Genomic DNA, 18085 nt, shown 5'->3' on the forward strand with positions numbered 1-18085 from the left:
GTGGGCCAGGCCCTCGGTCATGATCTCAGCCTGTCTCTGTCCCCTCTGCAGAGCCCCATCACCCTCCCACAACACATCAGCCTCAGTGGACATGTGCGAGCTGAAGAGTGTCCTCCTACGGCTCAGCCAGCTCCTGCAGCAGCCACACAAGGCCTCCAGGAGGCCCTCGGCCACCCTGGCCAGCAAGTAAGTGTCGCCCCAGGACTGGGGGACCATCACCACCCCACGAGTCCATGCTAAGTCCCAGGGTGTGCCTCGTAGCTGCCTCATCCCGCCCAGGCTGCCCCTTCTCTTATCCCTGCCTTTCCTACCCCTGTACCTGCCTGAGGCCCTGCTTTCTGCCTCACTCTCTCCCCATCATCCACCGTGTTCTCCTCCCACCAGGCAGCTGCAGAGCCTGGAGTCAAAGCTGGCCACTGTGAGCTTCCCGGGGGACAAGGTGTCCTTTGAGGAGGACCGAGTCAACGCCACCATATGGAAGCTGTGGCCTTCCGCCGGCCTCCAGGACCTCCACATCCACTCCCGGCAGGAGGTGGGTTGTTGGTGGGGAAGCAGGGAGGCATGCTCCAGGGTCTCCACTGGGGTCTCCCTGTGGACAGAGCTGGCCCATGAAGCCCTGGGCCATAGGCTACCATATGGGGCCCAGGGCCTGTGTGGCCCAAGCCCAAGGCTCCTCAGCTACAGCAGGTGCCAAAGAAAGGGACAAGGCTGAGCACTGATGTCAGGCTTGGTTTCCTGGAGAAGGAGCTCAGGAAAGGCTGGATCCAGAGTCTGCTCTGGGCTGGGCCCTAACAGAACCTTTGTGCACAGGAGGAGCAGAGTGAGGTCCGAGAGTACTCCGTGCTGCTGCCCCGCGCCCTCTTTCAGCAGACCAAAGGCCGGCGCGGAGAGGCGGCCAAGAGACTGCTCGTGGTGGACTTCAGCAGTCAGGCTCTGTTTCAGGTACTGGGGTGCCTCCCTTGCTGCGTTCCCTGGAGTCAGTTTTTCTCTGGTGAAGAGATGCGGGAAGATCCTGCCGCCCACCTTCCTCTCCTAGCCTGTCCTAGGAAAATCTTGCCAGCAGTTTGGTTGAGATTTGAGGACTGGGGTTTGAAGCCAGCCTGGGTAGAAAATTCTGTTAAGTCTCTTATCTCCAAATAATCACCAAAGAAGCTGGAAGTGGTGCTGTGGCTCAAGTGGTAGAGCACTAGCCTTAAGCAAAATAAAAACTCAGTGACATTGCCCAGGCCCTGTCTGCAAGCCCAGGACCCCAAAACTGGCTCCAGAGGGAGACTCAGGCGCTCAGAGAACTCTGGGAATGACAAGAGTCTAGAGAGACAAGGGAATCTTCTGGACTTTTCTCCACTGGGGTCTCCCTGCAAAGTTCATGGCCCACGACAGAGCTGGCCCATGAAACCCTGGGCTACAGGCCACCATGTGGGGCCCAGGGCCTGTGTGCCCCAAGCCCGAGGCTCCTCAGTCACGGCAGGTGCCAAGGAAAGGAGGGACAAGGCTGAGCACAGATGTCAGGCTGAGCCCTGTCCTTCCCTGCCCTCTTTCCCCAACTCTGCATGTCTAGGACAAGAATTCCAGCCAAGTCTTGGGCGAGAAGGTCTTGGGCATCGTTGTTCAGGACACCAAAGTCTCCAACCTCTCAGAGCCGGTGGTGCTCACCTTCCAGCACCAGCCCCAGCCAGTGAGTGTGGGCAGCAGCCTGGGTACAGGGCGTCCAGACAGAGTCTGGGCCTCTGGTTAGGGGCGGGGCCCTGGAAATGGGCAGGGCTTCCTTCCAAGGGGGCGGGGCCTCAGAACAGGCAGGGCCTCTAATTGTGGGTGGGTCCCTGAGAATGGGGCGGGGCCTCCCATCCCAGCTGACATGTTCTCAGTGTAAGGCTGAGGCTTGAACCCCCGCGTGGGTAGGGGGTGCAGCCACAGGGGCTTATACCCCTTCTCTTTGGTCCCCACAGAACAACATCACCCTCCAGTGCGTTTTCTGGGTTGAAGATGCAGCACGTGAGTCTGGAGGGATCTCTGGGTGGACAAGTGTCTGGAGAACTAGGGTCTTGAGAGGGGGGTGGGGGAGGCGAGGCTCCCCCAGGGGTTTCCTGGAGGGCTGGGCTTGGTGGAGGGAGGGGCAGTGGGCAGATATGCAAAGACCTACCCAATAACTGGGGGACACAGATACCCTGGGAGGTGAGCTGATCAGGGCTCATACCCCCTGTCCCCTCAGCCGGCAGCCCCGGGAGCTGGAGCAGCGATGGGTGTGAGACTGTCAGGGGAGAAACTCAGACGTCCTGTCTCTGCAGCCACCTGACCTACTTCGCAGTGCTGATGGTGGGTCCCTTCCCCCCACCCCCACCCCACCTCACTTCACCTCCCACAGGCTTTGTATCTGCCAGGCCTGTGCTTAGCAACTCAGGCATTAACTTCCTTCTGAATCCATGTTTTCCTCTGAGCTCATCCCCTTGTCCCATTTTATAGTTAAGGAAAGAGCTGGTTTGTAAGGCTGTTGCTCCTTATTCCTAGATTTTTGACATTAAAAATGCAGGCACCTGCTCCTAACTACAAGGGCTGGGGCAGGGAGACTTTAATAGGCCCCTGCCTGGAGGCTGAGGCCCAGCATGGAGGCCCCTCAGGTGGGCTCCATTGTTTCTGGGAGCTCTGAAACTCCTGCTCTAACTTCATGTTCCCAGAGTCCTCTGGGCATGGGAAGCTCATTCTGTCACAGAAAACCAATCTTCATGCTGGGTGTCATAGAAACATACAGACACCGCTCCACTCATAATGGGGTTGCATTCTGGTGAACCTATTGTGAATTGAACATCCATTTTAAGTGCATCATCCAGGTATGATGGTGTATGCCTGTAATCCCAGCATTTTAGAGGCTGAGGCAAGAGGATTGCAAATTCCAGACCAATACACACACACACACACACACACACAAGCCAATAAAAAGTGGGGGCAGTGTCAGTGACGTTTGTAGGTGGAACACAGTTGTGGCTCACTGCCCAGCACCTCAAGCGAGTACAGTGAGACATTATTAGCTAAGAGAAGCCAAGTTCAAGTTCCAAATATGGTCTCTGTCTCTTGCCTATGGCCCTTGTACCAATATGGTCTTGGAAACTCCTAAGTGGAACCAGTGTCAAGGGGAACACCTGTAATTCAGGCTGAGCAGTGGTCTTTTGGTGAAATGGGGAGGATATGTGTAGGTCACACTTGGGCCCCAGATCCTTCCAGAAGAATGCATGTGGTGGGAGGGCCCCTCACCCAAGAGGGCACAAAGGCCCCTCTCCAGGGAGACCCCCATGGAGGTGGGACACTGAGACGCCCCTGTCCCTGCCCAGGTGTCCTCAGTGGAGGTGGACGCCACCCACAAGCACAACCTCACGCTCCTCTCCTACGTGGGCTGCGTCATCTCTGCCCTGGCCTGCGTCTTCACCATTGCTGCCTACCTGTGCTCCAGGTAGGCCTGCTGGGCCTCGGGCAGGTCCTGAAATGAAGAAGGGGAAAGGAAAAAAAAAGATGGAGAAAGAAGAAGAGGGAGGAGGAAAAGAGAGGGAGAAGAGGAAGGAGAAAGGAGAGAGGAGGAGGAGAAGGAGGAGGAGGAAGAAGAGGAGAGGAGGAGAAGGAGAAGGAGGAGGAGGAGGAGAAGGAGGAGGAGGAAGAAGAGGAGAGGAGGAGAAGGAGAAGGAGGAGGAGGAGAGGAGGAGGAGGAAGAGGAGGAGGAAGCAATGACGAGTAAGGAGGAGGAGGGATGGAGAGGAAGTGGAGTAGGAGAATGAGGAATGAGGAGAAAGAGGAGAAGGGGGATGAGGAGGTGGAGTTGACCCCACCCCTGATCTTCCTTACCCCCCCCCCCCCAGCAGGAGGAAACCTAGAGACTACACCATCAAGGTGCACATGAACCTGCTCCTGGCTGTCTTCCTGCTGGACGTGAGCTTCCTGCTTAGTGAGCCGGTGGCGCTGTCAGGCTCCCAGGCTGCCTGCCGAGCCAGCGCCATCTTCCTGCACTTCTCTCTGCTGGCCTGCCTGGCCTGGATGGGCTTGGAGGGCTACAACCTCTACCGCCTCGTCATCGAGGTCTTCGGCACCTACGTCCCTGGCTACCTGCTCAAGCTGAGCGCCGTGGGCTGGGGTGAGTGAGGGGAGGAGGCTCCCCTGAGAACTTCCTCTGCCGCCTTGCTTCCTTCATCCACCGGTCCCCAGGGGTCCCTACACCTGGGCTGGGCCAGGCCTGGCCCCAAGACACACTTTCAAGTACTACCACTGCTGCCTCTTTGAGAAGGGCTCTGCAGATGGGGTGGCTGGGCACCGCTGTACAGGTTGTACACCCCTCAAGAGCACCCAGCTGGGGTTGAGCCATGATGTCCAGGCACTCACACTTGAGCCATTTGGGACATAGCATAGACTCTGACTTCCCCCAGCTCACCCCCCTTCAGGTCCTGGGAGCTCTTTCATTGGCTGGGCCTGGCCCAAGGTGGGAGGTGGGGCCCCTTCAGGGAGCCTCCCCTCTCCCCTCCTGATAGACCAGGTCTGACCCCAGACAGCTCCTTATTCAGAACTCTTGTTGTCCTCCTCTATTTCCCCGCTTCTCCCCCGCCCCCCAACTGTCCTGTCTGCCTCCCCCCTCAGCAGGGATCTCAGGCCCTTTGTCTTGGGCCTCTAGGATGGAGGTGGGAACACAGTTAGGGGAGGACCTCCCTTTATGGGACAGCCACACTGGAATGGGGAAGGTGGTTCAACCTTCAACTTGGAGCCCTGGCCCTGGAGGGTCCTCCCTGCCTCCCCTGACCTACCTGAGGGGAGGGTATGATGAGCCTCTGCTACCCTCAGGCTTTCCCGTCTTCCTGGTGACGCTGGTGGCTCTGGTGGACGTGAACAACTACGGCCCCATCATCCTGGCAGTGCACAGGACTCCAGAGCGGGTCAGCTACCCTTCCATGTGAGTGTGGGGAAGGGATGGGGTGACAGGGGCCGGGGTCGGTCCTATTCCTGAGCCTCCGTTTCCTTGTGGGAGGCGGATCTGGACTGCAGCATGCTGGCTCCCATGGATATGGGAAACCGGAAGCTGGAAGCCTGGAGAGCCACACGCCTGGTCATGCTCACTGCGCCCATGGTCACCATGTTATTATTTATACTTCAGTTTGAACTCAGGACCTCACACTTAGGCAAATGTTCTGCCACTTGAGCTATGTCTCCAGCTTGATAGCATTTAAAATTTTTATTCTTTGACTGTACTAGGTTTTGAACTCAGGACCTCCAGCTTGCTTGCTTGGTGTTCTACCACTTGAACCATGCCTTCACCCTGGCTTTTTCCTACAGACTTTTCTTCCCAGGGCTGGCTTTGAACCATGATCCTCTGGATCTCAGCCTTCTGAGTAGCTAGGACTACAGGTGTGAACTGCCAACATCTCCCTTGATATCATATTTATGTAGTACTTTAAATTATCTGACTTGTTAATTGAATGCATTTTACAAAGAAATGGCACCAACCCTACTTTCCATAAACTGAGAATTCAATGGGGGACATGCTCTTCCACCCAGCCGTGTGTTGACTCCTCCTTTCCCCCACCAGGTGCTGGATCCGTGACTCCCTGGTCAGCTACATCACCAACCTGGGCCTCTTCAGCCTGGTGTTCCTGTTCAACATGGCCATGCTGATCACCATGGTGGTACAGATCCTGCGGCTGCGGCCACACAACCAGAAGTGGCCCCACGTGCTGACCCTGCTGGGCCTCAGCCTGGTCCTTGGCCTGCCCTGGGCCTTGGTCTTCTTCTCCTTTGCTTCTGGCACCTTCCAACTTGTGGTTCTCTATCTCTTCAGCATCATCACCTCCTTCCAAGGTAAGCATGGGAAGAGCCGCCCCTGGCGATGGTGTAGGAAAGCCTGGGGTTTCCCTTCTCTGGGCTCAGTCTTCCTAATCCAGACCTGGGGGCACCCTCCAGGCCTCAGTTCTATGGAGCACCTACATTGTAGGTCCTGTGCTGTCCCTGGGGTTACAGTCCTGAGCTCATGGGGGGGGAAGAGACTAATCATGCACAAAGCCAGCTCACAGCCACCAGGCAATCTCAGTATAGGGATGTCAGGGTGGGCCCTACAGAGAAGGCAAGAGCAGAGGCTCTGAGGTCAGAATGATTTATGTGTTGGGAGAATGGTTAGGAAGGCTACAGGGTAGCCAGTGTGAGGCAGGGCAGAGGGAAGGATCTTGGTTTGAGGCCCAAAGGATCATACGTGTATCCCCACATTCAGTACACGTATGTTTCTGTCTGGGCTGTGCAGATTTGTAGGCTTGTTGTGTGGCCAGGCCAGGAGTTTACATAGGGTCTCAGCTTTCTACATAGGATCGCTGTTTTTGTTTTTTTTTGCCAGGCTTGGGACTTGAATTCAGGGCCTGGGCACTGTCCTTGAACTTTTCATTTTTTGTCTTGTTTACCCTGAGCTTTTTATAACTCATGGCTAATGCACTACTACTTGAGCCACAGCTCTACTTCCAACTTTTTGGTGGTTAATTGGAGATAATCACACACTTTCTTGAAAGCTTTGAACCACGCTCCTCAGAGTAGCTAGGATTAGAGACATGAGCCACCTGCGCCCAGCTCAAATTTAAAGTCTTAATCTTCTAAAGCTGAGGATCTTAAGTGATGCACACACACACACACTCTCTCTCTCTCTCTCTTCTCTCTCTCTCTCTCTGAACATAATAAAACAGCAGCACTAGGGCATGACTCAAGTAGTAGAGCATCTGCCTAGCAAGTACAAGGTTCGGGTTCAAACCCCATTATATCAAAAAAATAAATCCCAGCAGCACTGTCTAGTGCCTGAGCCAGAAGTATGTTGGGCCTGTGGTGGGTGAGGTGACTGGGAGTTGGAGTGGGGAGGGCCGGTGGCTGCACGCCTGTTCACTCCTGCCTCTGTCTCCCTGCTTGCAGGCTTCCTCATCTTCCTCTGGTACTGGTCCATGCGGCTGCAGGCCCGGGGAGGTCCTTCTCCTCTGAAGAACAGCTCAGACAGCGCCCGGCTCCCCATCAGCTCTGGTAGCACCTCATCCAGCCGCGCCTAAACACCCCAGCGTCCACTCTGTGTGAGGGCAGAGACATGGCTCCCCCATTGTCTACAGCCACCGCTGGCCTCAGCCTACCACTGGGCAGTGGCAGACTGGAGAAGGCCCTGTTCCCTGGATGGATGAATGAATGGATGGATGGATGGAACAGTTGCCATGGTAACCAGATGCCCACCTGGCCTTGAGGACCACTCTCAGCTCCCAGTTCCAACTCCCAAGGATTCCGGACTATGCTGCCATGCTGGTGGGAAGGATGTCCCCACGACTGATCAAACCTAGGACTCAGGCCTTGTTTCTCCTGACTTCTCTGAGCTCAGCTGACTCCACAGCATCAGGGCCAGGCTTGGATGTTAGATGCCCAGACACAGCTACCCAGGCTGTTACGACTCTGAACCAGTCACTACACAGCATTCTGCAGCCCTGGTCCTTTTAATTTGGGCAGCAGCAAGGACAAGTAGAGCTGGACAGAGAGTTGGGCTGGAGTCCTGCAGGTGGTGAGGCCCTCCTTCAAAGGCTACCTCAGAGCCCAGAGCCTCTCCCTCCACCAGATTCCCAGAGCCCCTTTTTTCCCTGCTCCCCTCCTGAGCTTTCCCTACCCTCTGCCCACAGCCTGGGGCCTCCAGTTCCAATGCTGTTACTTTGGGAAGCGATTCCCACCCAGCCTCCTGGTGCCTGCTGTAAACTACCGTGGCTTCACGGGCCTTGGATGTCTCTCGTATGGACACCTGGGCGGGGCCATGTGGCCTGTGTGTCAGTGCTGTCCTTGATCACCCCTCAGAGGGACCCTCCTGTGGCAAGAACTATGGGACAGTCCTGGCACTCTAGAAGACTGGGACATTCCTTCTGCTGACCCTAGTTTGAGCCAGACTTCTCACCTATAAGGTGGTCTTCAAATCCCTGCAGATGGCTGCCTGTCATGGGGGACTCTGCCCAACACTCATTCACCACTCACCAGCCTGTGTTAGGGTGGCAGGGACACAGATAGACAGATCTGGTGGGCTCTTCCTGCAAACTCAGCTTAGAATACAAGGCCCTGGGGCTATAGGTACAAGGTAGGAGCCAATACTCTTTGATGGGCATGTAGGAAATCTTCTGGAAGAGGCAGCATTTTATCTTGACCTCAGCCTTCAAGATGAAGACTGTGTTCTTTTTAAGTGTCAGTTTGTTCATCCTATTTTGATGTTTGTTTTTTTTGGTGGGGGGAGAGGGGAAACAGAGCTATAGAGCCTCAGCTGATCCCTCTTGCCTCTGCCTTCTGAGAGCTGGGATTATAGGTGTTGACCACCATGCTCAGCACTCATTTGTCTTTTGATATTAAAAAGGAGGATGTGTTTATTGTAGAGAATCTGGAAACTGTAGAAGATTGTCAAGAGGGAAAATAAAAATCAGTTTTCTTTGCCTAACAAACGTTTGGAGCATTTCCTCCAGAGATGTTTCTTGTGTTATTGAAAACATCAAGATGCCAGTGTCTCAGGAAAGAGAAGAGGACACTGGGTGAGGGAAAATGCCAACAGCTGATGCCAGACAACTGAGAAGACAAATGGCAAGCTGGCATTCATGTTGGAGATGTAATGAGAAGTGAGGTCTGTGGCAAAGTGAGAATTAAAACCCCATGCTGAGTGACAGCTCTAGCTTCAGGTCTAGGATGCAGGAAAACAACCCATGTAGAAACCCAGGTTGGCATGAAGAATCCATGGTTTAAAACTATTGGTAGGGACTGGGAAGGTGGCTCGGTGGTAGAGTGCTTGCCTCACATGTATGAGGCCCTGGATTCAAGTCCTCGACACCACATAAGCAGAAAAAGCCAGAAGTGGCACTATGGCTCAAGTGGTAGAGTGCTGGCCTTGAGCTGAAGAGCTCAAGAGTTCAGGCCCCACAACTGACCAAAAAACAAACAACAACCACAAAAAACTATTGGTAAACTCAAAATATTCTTTAACAATGATTCAACATTTCCCCCTACTTCTCCCTGATCTTTTGGTTTTACTTTTAAGTCCTGCTAGAATGCTGGATAAATGCCTTGAAGTTTGCAGGATGTATTTTTTTTTTTAGCAAATATAATTTGCATTTCTTGCCAGAAGTTAAGCAGCCTCTGTGGGGTGTTGGAGAAATCTTTCCTTTCCTTTTTTTTGGGGGATGGTAGGGGCGGGCATTCAAGTTCTACAATTCTGGAATAGTTGATGGATGTATAGTTAACTAGCTTTGGTTACATGTTAAACTTTGGTAACAACTGAAGAATATATTGAGTACCATTTAAAGAACAGTTGCAGAACAAGCAATTAGCTTAGATATGGAAAAAGTACTCCTGTGCCCATATTTTAATGTAATTGTGTAACTGGGAGCAAAAATATATTCTGCTTTTCAATTGTAGGTGCTCCAGACTTGCTCTCTGTCTCTAACACTAAATGAGCAGTTTCTTGTTTTTCATTAACCATCTAAGAAATTTGTGTACATTTCTTTACATTATCTTTAAATCTAAAAGGAGAGGAAAAGAGCCCAGGAAAACTTCTCATGTTTTTAGCCAGTAAGGAGGTAATAAACCCTGCTTATAGAAGCTGTTTCCATGCAAATTATACTTCTAAGCTTATTAGCTTTGAATTATATCTTAATAAATGTATTTTATTATTAGAGCAAAATGGGTTTTTAAGGAAAATAGTGTGAAATTTTGGAAATTTTCTTTTGGGCAGAGAAGAGTTATTAGCCCTGTCTTATCATTGCCATCCTGTTGAACTGCAGCTTGTGTATAGCATGCTAAAAATAAATTGTGTGTGTGTGTGTGTGTGACGAAAAACTAAGGGTCCGATTTTAAGATTGGGTGATGTTGGTGATATAATAAGTTTTCTGGCCTGACATAGCATCACATCACACACATACATGCAGTGAAATTAGTATATCCATGTATGTCAAATACAGGTAGAATAGCAGGGTATTTATATAAAGAGAGTTGTAGTCTTCTAATAAAAATAGACTGGATCTCTTGATATTTGGAGAGAAAGTAACTACTTTTTGCTCTATCATTTTTCTTAAGAAATGTCTAGTTTTTGAGCGATTGTAGTATGGATGAGTTTTCTTGTTGACTGAGACTTTTAACAAGTAATTTACAAAAGAAGTTATTGGACTGAACATAGATGAAATATCTTTTTAGTCTGGATTTCTGTCCTGATTAGATTTTTAAAAAAGTATAAGCATGGATTGCCAATTCCACTTGATGTAAACAAAACTTGTAAATAGATAGATAGATAGATAGATAGATAATCAGTCCAGGTTCAGAAACTTGTCGTAGGCCAGTTTCAGATAGTTTTCACCTGTAAACGGTATCACTTTTACTGATATACTGTAATTTTTCAATGTATAATATGTTTACAGATGTGCCCTGCATTTAGTCTGTCTTGTTCCTATTTTGATTCTTGTTGAGTCTCCTGCCTGCTTGCCAAAAGCTGGGATGCTTCAGGCCCATGTACAATTGAAAGCAGAGGCATCAATGAGCTTTAAAGCATTGAACAAACTAGAAAATGCAACAGACCACATATTGAAGTGGAGTAAGTCTGTGTTTTGTGTTTTTTTAAATAAAAATTTTCAAAAAAACTAAAAAAAATTCTTTAGCCAAATGATGACACGTGAAGGCTGAATTCATCCCTGAGCTGAATGAGTTTAGTGTTGTAAATAATGAAATGACCATTTCTCTTCCGTCCTTGCCTTCAGCCTGTTCCTCACCATCCTGTGACAGATTAGGCAGCTCTGCTAGATTCTGTCCGATCACATTTGACCATCACTGTTTGTGTTTAGGTGTCAAGTTCCACTTCTGGGCTGGCTGTGCAGGCCTGTAATCTCAGCTCTTTTTTATTTTGGTCGGTAGTGGGGCTTGAACTCTGGGCATGGGCACTGTCCCTAAGCTCTTCAGTTCAAGGCTAGTACTCTGCACTTGAGCCACAGCACCACTTCTGGTTTTCTAGTGGTTTATTGGGTGGCTTTGAACCGCAATCCTGAGATCTCAGTCTCCTGAGTAGCTAGGATTACAGGTGTGAGCCACCAGTGCCCGGTAATCTCAGCTCTTAGATGCTCAGTCTAGGTCTACTTGAGGACTCCGCCCTCTCCTCCTTCCTCTCTGATTGCTCCAGGGACTCTTGGGACAAGGAAAGAAGCTGGGGCTTCTGGGGTTGGATGCCGTGAGTCAGAACTGCCTCGACAGCCCTAGGGCTGACTGGCAGTACTCATGGTGGGCTACAAGTTTGAGATCTTTAGGGACCTACAGTGTGTGTGTATGTGTGTTGGTACTGGGGCTTGAACTTAGGGCTTAGGTACTGTCCTTTAGCTTTTTCCCTCAAGGCTGGCATCCTACCACTTGAGCCATAAGTCCACTTCCAGCTTTTTGCTGGTTAATTAGAGATAAGTCTCATGGACTTTCCTATCTGGGTTAGCTAAGATACATGATTCTCAGATCTCAGCCTCCTAAATAGCTAGGATTACAGGTGTGAGCTACCAGCGCCCAGCCTTCAGTTTCTCTCTCTTGAATGGCTTGGTTTCCAGCAGTTTCAGGTAAAGGGATGGAGTCGAGGGTTGGATCCATTTTCCTTGTAGGCCCTGGATAAGCACGTGACTCTTCTGTGAGGGGCTCCCTGGGACCTGGTGGCTCTCCCTGGACTGGGGCAATGGCTGTGGATGACAGGACCACCCTCCCCACCAGCACAGGACCAAGGGTGCATCTAGACATCGATGGAACAGCCCAGGGGTGCATGGGGGTCAGGTCTAAGCTGGTTTGAGGTCTTGCCCACTGGAGTTTTTTTTTTTGAGGGGGTCAGGAAATGGCACAAGTTGACACTACAGTTCTTTTTTTTTTTTTTTTCCAGTCATGGGGCCTGAACTCTGGGCCTGGGCGCTGTCCCTCAGCTCTTCAGCTCAAGGCGAGCGCTCTACCACTTGAGCCACAGTGCCACTTCTGGCTTTTTCTGCTTATGTGGTGTTGAGGAATTGAACCCAGGGCCTCATACATGCAAGGCAAGCGCTCTACCACTGAGCCACCTTCCCAGCCCAACACTACAGTTCTGTTGGCCCTGGGGTGTGGGAGCCCCAGAGCTTTGAGAATGGCCCCAGGCCAGCTCTCCTGTTCCTGTGGGGTCTTCCAGAGAAGAGCTGTAGCGTGTGGCCCTCTGACTTGCCTGACCCTCCCCTGCTACCTTCCTGGGAGGTGGGCCCTCTCCTTCTGGGGCCCACCAGGCCCTCCTGTCACCGGACAGAGCTCCAGGGCAGGCTTAGTCACTGCCTACATCCCTCCTCGTCCTCACTGCAGCTGGAAAGAAGGTCAGGGGCTCAGAAACCCCTGGAGTCTGACCTCCATACCAGATTTCCTCTAGTCTCCCACAGCCCCTGAGTGATCCCAACATTCCTCCCTCACCCCCACTGAGACCCAGAGGGCCCAGCAGGGGACCATATGAGAGGAAGGGGAACTACAGACCTTGTGGGGGGTGGCTTTGGGGACCTGATGGGGGAGGGGAAGATGGTGAGAGGGCACATCTCACCTTCTGGTCCCCTAATGGCCCTAGGAGTCCATCAAGAACCAGGCCTCATCCACAGTATCCTCAGGGCCAGCAGAGTTGGAGCCCCAGCAGCCGCCCTACCCCCCTCCCCTCCTATGTTTGCTGCCCTCACTTCCCGCCATGTCTGGGGAAGGGTGACATAATTTCACAGTACTGATTAGCATCAAATGATACTGGGACAATGTCCCCCACTCCCCTGGCGTCTCCACACACCGTGAGAGATTCTGTGACAGATCATACAGGGTCACTTAGCCAGGAAGCTGCTCAGACCTGACCACTGCCAGGGCCCACGCTCCTGTCCCCTCACCTTCCTGCCTTCTGTCTTTCCTGTTATCCCATCCTGTGGGAGAGGCTCAGTGTCCCAGAAGTCAGTTCTTCTGTCCTCCCAGGCCCCCCTGCCGGGGTGGGGTACCTGTTGCTTTCTTTAATTCAAGGCACCACCAGAGTTGTTGATCTGTCCCCCATGGCCTGGCTCTGTCAGGTCTCTTCTCATCTCCACCCAGCTCGAGGGGGCCTGGGACTGTGCACAGAGGCTGGAGTGGGGTTCAGAGTCCTCATCACTTTGTCCTTAAAGCCTGGTCCCCAAGGCTGTCCAGTGCCCACCCTGCAGGGCCTTGGGAGCCCCCCCCCTCTCCGGTGGGTCCAGCCCAGCTTTCTCTGAAGGTGGAGCCTCGCCCAGTTCCCCACACCTGCCTTTCATCACCATTCGATGGCGCCATTGGGCAGGAAGGGGGAGGAAGAGGCCGCAGGAAGTGGGGTGGGGGGGTGGGTGGAGGCATAAGGCAGGCCAGTAGAACGGTCAGAGCTTGGGACCAGAGAACCAGACAGCCACAGGGCTGGGCCAGCCACAAATGGTGACCCTCCGGGGCCTGGGAGCCCTGCTTCTGCTGCTGCTGCTGGCCTCAGGTGAGTCGCTCCTTGCCATTCCTGCCTTACCCAAGAGACCCTGTCCTGCCAAGGGGCCCAGGACTGGGCAGAGAGCCGGAGACAGGAGCAGGAGGTAAGGAGTCAGGGTATCCTCCTACAAGAGGTCTGTCCCTCAGGGCCAGTCCAGGGCCCCTTGGCCCTTTGACAGTGTTTTATGGATGGGGGAAACAGAGGCAGCTCCATGATACCCTGGCCCAAGGCTCCCTGTGGCCTGACTTTGAGACGTAGGCCTGACAAGCTTTTTAACTGGCTTTTGGGCCCCTGGGGGCAGTGTTGGGGGCCTCTGGAAATGAGGCCAGGCAGGGCTTGCACCTGCCTCACCCCCACCCTTCCCTCTCCCCCTGTCACTCCCTCAGTGATGACCCCACAGTCTACAGTGACAGAGCCAGGCTCCCGTTCCCCTCCCTCCCCCCACCCCTTGGGGATCCCGAGGTCCCGGGGCAGCTGAAGGGCTTGGCCTTGGTCTGGCTTCTCTTCTGTCCCATTCACCCCACCTCACCCCCCCCCACCTGGCCAGCTCTGAGCCCTTCTCCTAGCTCTGCCACCCCCTCAGGCCCCCAACTCAGCACCCATGGGTGCCTCCACAATGCTGGTGTATAGTATGGGAACTGGTGACCTTGCCTGGGTCATGGTGGTCTAGCAGCTATAGTTCCATGTGTTCTCTGCTTTCCCCAGGAGGTGGCTGTGAGGGTCGCAACAAAACAATACAGAACCCAGGAGCCAGTGTGATGGATATGGAGCCGAGGTGAAAAGTCAGGCAGATTCCCTGGAGGGGGCAGTAAAGGAGCAACAGCACTGACAGATTGAGCCTTACTGGGATTTGAATTCAGGGCCCTATGTTTGCTAGGCAGGCATCCTGCTACTTGAGCCAAGTCCCCAGCTTTTTTTGCTTTAGTTTTTCATGGTTTTGGTGTTTTGTTTGTTTGTTTTTTCTGTTCCTGGGGCTTGAACTCAGGGTCTGGGCGCTGTCCCTGAGCTTCTTTTGCTCAAGGCTAGCATTTTACCACTTGAGCCACAGCACCACTTCCAGTCTTTTCTGAGTAGTTTATTGGAGATAAAAGTCTCTTGGACTTGACTTTTCTGACTAGGCTGGTTTCAAACTGCAATCCTCAGATCTCAGCCTCCTGAGTAGCTAGGATTACAGGTGTGAACAACTAGTGGCCCAGCTTTTTAGTTTAATCTTTAGATAGGGTTTCAGCTCTTTGCCCAGGCCTGCCTTGCATTACAATCTTGCTACGTCTGGCTCCACAGAAGCTGGGATTACAGGTGTGAACCTATGCCTGGCTGTGGAACCTTCTACTGAGCACTAACATAGGAAACCTTTTATCTACAGAATCATAGGCCGTGTTTTCCCCACAGGGAAGTGCCTTCTTTCACCTGAGAAACCAAGGTTTGGGGTGGGGGTGGAAGGTGGGGTTTGAGTCCTGCCTAGATGGGCAATGCGTGTGGCTGGAGACAGCTGGGATCGATCTGTACCACCAGCCTTCCCCTGAGCTTGTTGCTCCTTCCATGGCTCCTATTCATGCTCTGCACCCTCCCTAGGTGAAGAGAAGACCCATGAACAGGGCAGAGACTCCTGCCTGCTCACCAAGGGGTACCAGTATGACCCCTTCTCTGTGAAGGACATTTCTAACTGCTTCACCAAATGCAGTCAGTCCGGAAGCAACCCCTGTAACGTGGAAAATTTGCAGAGGTGAGGCCTTCTGATTGGGGAGGGAGAACCCAGAAAACCTTGCCCTGTCCCTGGTAGCCAGAGGTCCAACTTACCCATGGGACACAGACAAATAAGATCTCACAGAGGTAGCCTCCATTTGTGATCCTCTTATCTCTGCCTCCTTCATGAGACCTGAGGTGCCTCACCTGATCTGCTATGAATGTATTCTTTTAGTGCACATAAGTATTTCTGTAAGATAGGGAATCAATGAGTCGTTGGAGAGGCATATGACAAACTTACCAAATAGTTTGCCACAGTAGTTGGGTGGATTTTCCCTCTATCCTGCAAAGAAAAGACTGTAGAGGCTACTGGGAGGCAGTGGAGCTGTGGGAGGTGGGGCTTGAATGGAGGAAGTGGCAGATGAGAACCTGTCTTTGAGGGATGTGTCTTGTTCCTGGCCCTTCCTATTTATCTCTGCTTCTTAGCTGTGGCAAAGTGATCAGCTTTGATCTACCGCAAGTTATCACCATGATGCCTTGGCTCTCCATGACTCAGAAACAACAGAACCAATCATTGACTAAAACCTCTGAAACCATGAGCTAGAATCAATACTTTTCCTTTTATTTTTATTTTTTCTTTATCTGTCCTGGGGCTTGAATTCAGGGCCTAGATGCTGTCCCGAGCTTTTTCTGCTCAAGGCTGGCACTCTATCACTTTGAGCCATAGCACCACTTCCCTCTTCTCTGGTGCTTAATTGGAGATAAGAGTCTCATGGACTTTCCTGCCTGGGCTGGCTTTGAACCAAGATTCTCAGATCTCAGCCTCCTGAGCAACTAGGATTACAGGCATGAGCCACCCGCACCCAGTGTTACTACTGTTTTAGCATGTAATATTGCCCTGTGTGTATTACATTGTGCTCATTCATTTGCCAATGGATGGATGTTTGAATCCATTCCACTGCTAGACACTCATGGATAATGTTGATAATGAAATCCAAGTCCTTGGGGGGGGGTGTTTTCATTTCTTTGGAGTAGATCTGCAGGAAAGAAATTGCCAAGCTGTATGGTTTATGTGGTTAGCTTCCTGAAAGGCTGCTATTTGCTCTCTCATGAAGAATGGAAGGAGGGTCCCTTTCAACGCACACTTGCAATATCGCAATCTCTGCAGTTACATTGAGTGTGCAGGGTGCTCTGGCTTTAATTTGCATCTCATAAATACCTAATGAAGCTGCCTTGCAACCCTTCAGGAGCCACTTGCAACCTTTCTTTGGTGAAATACTATTGAAACCTTTCTCTTGTCTTTTTTTTTCCTTCTAAAATTGGTTTCTTTGTTCTCCTTAAGACTTTGTCTTCTTATGGAGTATGAACAAGTCCTTTATCAGATTACAATTTGCAAATATTTGTCTTTTTCCCCACTTTCTAAACCCTACCTCCTGAAGATCAAAAGCATTTAGTTTTGAGGCAGCCCAATTTAAATTCATATGTGTGTGTTTAATATCATATCAAAGAAGCACTTACCTAGAGCAGATGACCCAGATTTTTCTCCTAAGTTTCTTTCTGTAGGAGTAGAATTTTAGCTCTTCTACTTGGGTTAACAATTACAATAGGTAAATATCTATTTTTTTTTCTTCTGGGTGTCAGTCCTGAAGCTTGAACTCAGGGCCTAGGCACTCTCCTTGAGCTTTTTTGCTCAAGGCTTGTGCTCTACCACTGTGAGCCACAGCTCCACTTCAGACCTTTTGGTGGTTCATTGGAGATAAAAATCCCTCAGACTTCCTGCTTAGGCTGGCTTTGAACCTTGATCCTTAGATCCCAACCTCCCGAGTAGCTAGGATTACAAGCATGCCAAGCTGTAAATGTCTAATTTCACTTTTATTATTATTGCTATTCATACTAATCTTCCATTGGGCTATCCAATTGTTTGGGTGGATGGTCACCCTTGAACTGCTGAAGTGCCTTGGGGTGCATTCCATTGAAGAGTCACAAAGAGGGAAACCCCACCCCTGGGGAAGCCTCAGGGCTAATGCTGCTACAGAGACTGAATGTGGGGTGCTCCTGTGGTGGGGTGCAGCTTAGAGAAGGAGTCTGGGTGATGGTAAGATGAAACAATGAATCGGATGGGGGGGATTGTTCCACAAATCCGCCCAGACTCTGGCAATTGGTGTGCTGATTCCATGGTTAATGTTTGTTCGTCCTTACCAATTTTCAAGTAAATGGCTGGCTGTCATCTGGTAGAGCCAACTGTATCCTGCCAGCGTTTTCCTGGGGCTTTACCAGGTAAAGCAAGTTCTGAGACCTTGCTACTGTTCTACAGGGCACCTGTAGTCCAGCCCATTGTTGAATCCTATCCAGGAAACAGGAAGTAGCAAGTCCTTAAAATGATTTAGGAAGACATACGTGGTGCTTGTCATGGCCGATGCCTGTAATCCCAGAGGCAGGAGGATGGAGCGTTTGAGGTCAGCCTGGGCAGCATAAGTGAAACCCTGCCTCAAAAAAACAAAACAAAATAAAACAAAAATTGTAAGGATTATCTAGACCTGAGGACCAGATGAGGCAGTATTTCCTCAGGCAAGTGAATTGGGTTGTTTTACAAACACACACAAATATGACTGGGTAACTCGGGCTGCCTTCGAATGCTAAATCTTCCTGCTTCTGTCTCCTGAGTGCTGGAATTATAAGCCTGCCACATCACACCTATCAGGAATATTTTCAAGTGCATGAAGTAGGAAAAAAATATACCTGTCTTCTGTTCACTGTTTGCTATCTGACTTGGCAACAATAAAAATTACATTATTGGGGCTGGGAAGGTGGCTCAGTGGTAGAGTGCTTGCATCACATGCATGAGGCCCTGGGTTCGATTCCTCAGCACCACATAAGCAGAAAAAGCCAGAAGTGGCACTGTGGCTCAAGTGGTAGAGCGCTAGCCTTGAG

General features: G+C 51.3%; 2 protein-coding genes across 3 annotated transcripts in view; both read left to right on the plus strand.

The window, feature by feature from the left end:
• The first annotated feature begins 70 nt into the window (after positions 1-70).
• Positions 71-8755, plus strand: Adgrg1 (adhesion G protein-coupled receptor G1). 2 transcript variants are annotated; one of them, XM_013012969.1, is made up of 11 exons: positions 71-186; positions 385-532; positions 811-942; positions 1559-1675; positions 1947-1992; positions 2210-2313; positions 3324-3442; positions 3846-4114; positions 4813-4921; positions 5555-5823; positions 6910-8755. In XM_013012969.1, the coding sequence occupies exons 1-11, from the start codon at positions 92-94 to the stop codon at positions 7038-7040; spliced, it is 1539 nt and encodes a 512-aa protein (XP_012868423.1). In that variant the 5' UTR covers positions 71-91; the 3' UTR covers positions 7041-8755. The 2 variants fall into 2 exon arrangements, with proteins under 2 accessions (XP_012868423.1, XP_012868422.1); XM_013012968.1 differs by having other exon boundaries at positions 74-186; positions 3843-4114; positions 6910-8754.
• Positions 8756-13407: 4652 nt separating this feature from the next.
• Positions 13408-18085, plus strand: part of Adgrg3 (adhesion G protein-coupled receptor G3) — a 16246-nt gene continuing 11568 nt past the window's right edge. Inside the window, exons 1-2 of the mRNA XM_013012805.1 lie at positions 13408-13480; positions 15044-15194. Of these exons, the coding sequence (XP_012868259.1) occupies positions 13426-13480; positions 15044-15194 (206 nt within the window). The 5' untranslated portion in view covers positions 13408-13425. The remainder of the gene's footprint in view (positions 13481-15043; positions 15195-18085) is intronic.

The sequence above is a fragment of the Dipodomys ordii genome, unplaced genomic scaffold (assembly GCF_000151885.1).
Source record: "Dipodomys ordii isolate 6190 unplaced genomic scaffold, Dord_2.0 Scaffold18, whole genome shotgun sequence".
In the NCBI taxonomy this organism is placed as follows: Eukaryota; Metazoa; Chordata; class Mammalia; order Rodentia; family Heteromyidae; genus Dipodomys; species Dipodomys ordii.